This window comes from Polyodon spathula, chromosome 37 (assembly GCF_017654505.1).
Source record: "Polyodon spathula isolate WHYD16114869_AA chromosome 37, ASM1765450v1, whole genome shotgun sequence".
In the NCBI taxonomy this organism is placed as follows: Eukaryota; Metazoa; Chordata; class Actinopteri; order Acipenseriformes; family Polyodontidae; genus Polyodon; species Polyodon spathula.
The window spans coordinates 3151544-3157543 of NC_054570.1; the positions used below are offsets into that span (position 1 = coordinate 3151544).

At 51.1% G+C, this 6000-nt stretch overlaps 1 protein-coding gene across 1 annotated transcript in view; it reads left to right on the forward strand.

Annotated features, from left to right (window-relative positions):
• The window catches only part of LOC121304179 (tenascin-X-like), a 42364-nt gene that overhangs the window by 30058 nt on the left and 6306 nt on the right, over nucleotides 1–6000 (forward strand). The window contains exons 10-16 of the mRNA XM_041235147.1: nucleotides 142–285; nucleotides 1513–1769; nucleotides 2003–2132; nucleotides 2288–2433; nucleotides 2856–2988; nucleotides 3140–3291; nucleotides 5760–5856. Coding sequence (XP_041091081.1) covers nucleotides 142–285; nucleotides 1513–1769; nucleotides 2003–2132; nucleotides 2288–2433; nucleotides 2856–2988; nucleotides 3140–3291; nucleotides 5760–5856 — 1059 coding nt within the window. The remainder of the gene's footprint in view (nucleotides 1–141; nucleotides 286–1512; nucleotides 1770–2002; nucleotides 2133–2287; nucleotides 2434–2855; nucleotides 2989–3139; nucleotides 3292–5759; nucleotides 5857–6000) is intronic.

The window sequence follows — 6000 nt, forward strand, 5'->3', positions numbered from 1 at the left end:
GGAGTGTGATTAATTTAAATTCCATTCTTATTAGTTTTATTAACATTATTACTGACTGCCCTTAAAGGAGTGCTAACTCTAACATTCATTGACCTTGTATTAACTTCATTAATATGATCACTATCGCTTTACCCCCTCCAGTGGAGCCCCACAGTGTTACAGTGGAGGGCAGGAAGTCGCGGGTCACGCTGAGCAGACTGGTTCCGGGGTCGCGGTACGAGGTCAGCGTGATGTCTGTCAGGGGGATGGGCAAGAGCGAGCCAATCACAGGAGTCGTCATCACGGGTGAATAATGGGATTGAGCGGGATTGCGACTGTGATTGTGGCATTGACAGCGTGTGATTGGGTGATTGTGGCATTGACAGCATGTGATTGGGTGATTGTGGCATTGACAGCGTGTGATTGGGTGATTGTGGCATTGACAGCGTGTGATTGGGTGATTGTGGCATTGACAGCGTGTGATTGGGTGATTGGGGCATTGTCAACGTGTGATTGTATGATTGTTGCATTGTCAACGTGTGATTGTATGATTGTTGCATTGTCAACGTGTGATTGTGTTATTGACAGTGTGCTACTGACAGTGTGTTATTCACAGTGTGTTATTCACAGTGTGTTATTGGCAGTGTGTTATTGACAGTGTGTTATTGACAGTGTGTTATTGGCAGTGTGTTATTGACAGTGTGTTATTGGCAGTGTGTTATTCGCAGTGTGTTATTGGCAGTGTGTTATTCGCAGTGTGTTATTGACAGTGTGTTATTCGCAGTGTGTTATTGGCAGTGTGTTATTGACAGCGTGTTATTGACAGTGTGTTATTGGCAGTGTGTTATTCACAGTGTGTTATTGACAGCGTGTTATTGACAGTGTGTTATTGACAGTGTGTTATTCGCAGTGTGTTATTGGCAGTGTGTTATTCGCAGTGTGTTATTGGCAGTGTGTTATTGGCAGTGTGTTATTCACAGTGTGTTATTGACAGTGTGTTATTCACAGTGTGTTATTGGCAGTGTGTTATTGACAGTGTGTTATTGACAGTGTGTTATTGACAGTGTGTTATTGGCAGTGTGTTATTCACAGTGTGTTATTGACAGTGTGTTATTGGCAGTGTGTTATTGGCAGTGTGTTATTGACAGTGTGTTATTGACAGTGTGTTATTGGCAGTGTGTTATTGACAGTGTGTTATTGGCAGTGTGTTATTGACAGTGTGTTATTGACAGTGTGTTATTGACAGTGTGTTATTGGCAGTGTGTTATTGGCAGTGTGTTATTGGCAGTGTGTTATTGACAGTGTGTTATTGACAGTGTGTTATTGACAGTGTGTTATTGGCAGTGTGTTATTGACAGTGTGTTATTGGCGGTGTGTTATTGACAGTGTGTTATTGGCGGTGTGTTATTCACAGTGTGTTATTGGCAGTGTGTTATTCACAGTGTGTTATTGGCAGTGTGTTATTCACAGTGTGTTATTCACAGTGTGTTATTCGCAGTGTGTTATTCACAGTGTTTATTGTCTTGTCTCCAGCGCCAGACGCTCCCACAGATCTGCGTGCTGTCAATGTAACAGACTCAATGGCGCTGTTGCTATGGAGACCGGCGCTGGCCACAGTGGACCGTTACATCATCGCGTACGACGCCCGAGGCGGTGAGCTCACGAATCTCTGCTTATTAAACTTCACAACGAGGGGGGTGGGGGTGGGGGGTGGGCTGTCCACTCAAATAAAAACAATGCAGCACACTGACTGTGGAACGGGCTGTGTTAATGAGAACATGCGTGTTATTGTACATATTTAATTGAACACTAACAGATGTGCAGAAGGAGCTACATATTCACAAGCACACTGTCTCCACTTGACAGTGAATGCAGTGTTTTTTCATCTTTGACATTGTACTGAGAGGGGCTGAAGGGGGAAAGACTCTCACACACCCCCCCCCCCCCCCCCCCCCCCCCCCCCCCGCAGTCCCAGATGTTGTGTGCAGGGTCACCAACAAACGTCTACTTGTTGCTGCTCCAGGCCGTTGCAACCGGCTCAACGTCGACTTCCCAAATTCCAGTTGTGAGGACATGTCTCACTGCACTGGTAACTCGTGATCCATCACTGGTCGCAAGGTCGGTCGTGGTGGAAGTGGTGGTTACCACCACAGGTTTCAATCAAGAAGCTTAGAGAGCAGAGTTCTCCTGAATCTCTGTGTTTTGTTCAGTGGAGGATGCAGTGTGTCTCTGATTCCGTCTCTCTACTGTCGGTTTCGTTGATTCTGTGTTTGTTTTTGTTTTTGCCCCCTCTCTCTCCCTTTCTCAGCAGCCCTATCGAGAGGGGAGGGGCCCCGTGACCTCACAGCCAATCAGGTCACCCCTCGCTCTGCCACCCTGGAGTGGAAGCCCCCCCGAAGTGCAGTTACGGGGTACATGCTGACTGTGCAGGGTGCGGCCGGGGAGATTATCAGGGTGAGACCAGAGAGGGTGTGAGTGTGAGTGTTTGTATGAGAGAGTGAATGAGTGAGTGAGTGTGTATGAATCTGTGAGTGTGTATGAATCTGTGTGGATGTATGAGAGTGTGTGAGTCTGTGTGAAAGTGTGACTGCATGTGTTCATTTTCTGAGTATTATACTGTAATACAAAAACATAAGACCCTGAGAAAGTTTCTGAACGAGAGGAGGCCACCCAGCCATTCAGCCCATCAGCTTGTCCGCTTCCTAAAAGCTGATTGATCTAGTAAGTCGGGTCTTGATCCCCGTGATTCTGCCTCATCAACATGACCAGGTACCCCTTCCACACCATCACCACTCTGTGTGAAGAAGTGTCCCCTATCCTCCTGTGTTTTCTGGTCCTGGCTTCTGTGCTCTGCTTAAAGTGTCTGCCCCTCACAGGAAGTGACCCTTGAGCCCGGTGTGAGCAGTCACAGGCTGGACAGACTAGTTCCAGTAACACACTACACTGTGAGCCTGGTGGGAGTGAGGGGGGGTGAGAGGACTGCGGCCATCACAACTGCATTCACTACCGGTCAGTCCCTCTGTCTGTTTGTTTGTCTGTCTAAGTGCCTGTGTGTCTCTCCCTCTCTCATTCTCTTACTCTCCTCTCTCTCTCTCTCACTCCCTCTCTCATTCTCCTACTCTCTTCTCTCTCTCCCCCTCTCTTGTTCCCTCTCTCTCAGGTGTGCTTCGATTTCCCCACCCTGCTGATTGCTCTCAGGAGCTGCTGAATGGAATGCAGGAGTCGGGACAGACCACAGTGTACCTGGGGGGGAGCCGGGAGACACCACTGAAGGTCTACTGTGACATGGAGACGGATGGGGGAGGCTGGACCGTGAGTCTGAGAGAAAAAAACAGAGAGAGAGAGAGAGAGAGAGAGAGAGAGAGAGAGAGAGAGAGAGAGAGACCTTTATTGAAAACATTTGGTAGAATCCATGAAAATACAGTAAAAGTACAACATTAAGAGCAATTAAAAAAAACCTGCTGTGAAACAAAAGGACTATAAAAAAAAAACATAAAAAATATCAGGGCTTATTTTAAAAAAGCTGTATTGCAGTGAAATGATCGTTAAAAAGTGCTACAGATCTCCAGTTCTTAAGCAGGCACAGGTCTCCCTTCTTGGGCAGTAATGTGATCACTGCTCTGCGGTATCTGAGGGGAAGATCTTTATGTGTGAGGCTCTCTCTCTTCCCCATTACATTCCAATATTTTAAAAAGAATTCAGCGGGCAGTCCGTCAAGCCCTGGAGTCCTCCACTGGAGAGCGGTGTGACAGCGGCTCATCACAGTGGCACTGTCCCTCCTCGCTGAAGCAGGGTAGATCCAGGAGCAGCGGGTTGGTGCCCTGCTGGTCTTGTAGAACTGCGCTGTCTCCCTGCTGATCTCCTCCCAGCTGTACAGCTCTCTAACGCAGGCCATCTGGACGCAGCACAGCTGCCGGCACTCTGGGGGGGCGTCCCCATATGCCCCTCCACTCTGCTAGCCACTCCTCCTCAATCTCCATCAGAAACACGCCCCCCTGCACTCCGCTAGCCACTCCTCCTCAATCTCCATCAGAAACACGCCCCTCCACTCCGCTAGCCACTCCTCCTCAATCTCCATCAGAAACACGCCCCCCTCCATTCCGCTAGCCACTCCTCCATCAGAAACACGCCCCTCCAATCTCCATCAGAAACACGCCCCCCTCCAGCCACTCCTCCGCTAGCCACTCCTCCTCAATCTCCATCAGAAACACGCCCCTCCACTCCGCTAGCCACTACTCCCCTCCTCAATCTCCATCAGAAACACGCCCCCCTCCACTCCGCTAGCCACTCCTCCTCAATCTCCATCAGAAACACGCCCCTCCACTCCGCTAGCCACTCCTCCTCAATCTCCATCAGAAACACGCCCCTCCACTCCGCTAGCCACTCCTCCTCAATCTCCATCAGAAACACGCCCCCCTCCACTCCGCTAGCCACTCCTCCTCAATCTCCATCAGAAACACGCCCCTCCACTCCGCTAGCCACTCCTCCTCAATCTCCATCAGAAACACGCCCCCCTCCACTCCGCTAGCCACTCCTCCTCAATCTCCATCAGAAACACGCCCCTCCACTCCGCTAGCCACTCCTCCTCAATCTCCATCAGAAACACGCCCCTCCACTCCGCTAGCCACTCCTCCTCAATCTCCATCAGAAACACGCCCCCCTCCACTCCGCTAGCCACTCCTCCTCAATCTCCCTCAGAAACACGCCCCTCCACTCCGCTAGCCACTCCTCCTCAATCTCCATCAGAAACACGCCCCTCCACTCCGCTAGCCACTCCTCCTCAATCTCCATCAGAAACACGCCCCTCCACTCCGCTAGCCACTCCTCCTCAATCTCCATCAGAAACACGCCCCTCCACTCCGCTAGCCACTCCTCCTCAATCTCCATCAGAAACACGCCCCCCTCCACTCCGCTAGCCACTCCTCCTCAATCTCCATCAGAAACACGCCCCTCCACTCCGCTAGCCACTACTCCTCAATCTCCATCAGAAACACGCCCCTCCACTCCGCTAGCCACTCCCTCAATCTCCATCAGAAACACGCCCCTCCACTCCGCTAGCCACTCTCCTCAATCTCCATCAGAAACACGCCCCCCTCCACTCCGCTAGCCACTCCTCCTCAATCTCCATCAGAAACACGCCCCCCTCCACTCCTCCTCAATCTCCATCAGAAACTAGCCACTCCTCCTCAATCTCCATCAGAAACACGCCCCTCCACTCCGCTAGCCACTCCTCCTCAATCTCCATCAGAAACACGCCCCTCCACTCCGAAACACGCCCCCCTAGCTAGCCACTCCTCCTCAATCTCCATCAGAAACACGCCCCCCCACTCCGCTAGCCACTCCTCCTCAATCTCCATCAGAAACACGCCCCCCTGCACTCCGCTAGCCACTCCTCCTCAATCTCCATCAGAAACACGCCCCCCTGCACTCCGCTAGCCACTCCTCCTCAATCTCCATCAGAAACACGCCCCCCTGCACTCCGCTAGCCACTCCTCCTCAATCTCCATCAGAAACACGCCCCTCCACTCCGCTAGCCACTCCTCCTCAATCTCCATCAGAAACACGCCCCCCTCCACTCCGCTAGCCACTCCTCCTCAATCTCCATCAGAAACACGCCCCTCCACTCCGCTAGCCACTCCTCCTCAATCTCCATCAGAAACACGCCCCCCTCCACTCCGCTGCCACTCTCCCTCCATCAGAACCATGCCCTCTCTCTCCTCATCCCAGGTTTTCCAAAGAAGAATGACACCTCTCCCTGTCTCCCCCTCTTCCTCTCCCAGGTTTTCCAAAGAAGAATGAACGGTAAAACCAATTTTTATCGGCTCTGGAAGGAGTACAAGGCTGGCTTTGGGAATGTGAGCGAAGAGTTCTGGCTGGGTAAGTGATTAAATGACTGATTCATTAGAATAATTACAATGCCTGTGGCATACAGCAGCCAGCATGTGTCTCTGTGGGCTGCACACTGTTACAGCCTTCATGCTGCTGAAGGGGTTAACTCCGCCCGGTTCCTGTGTGTTTCAG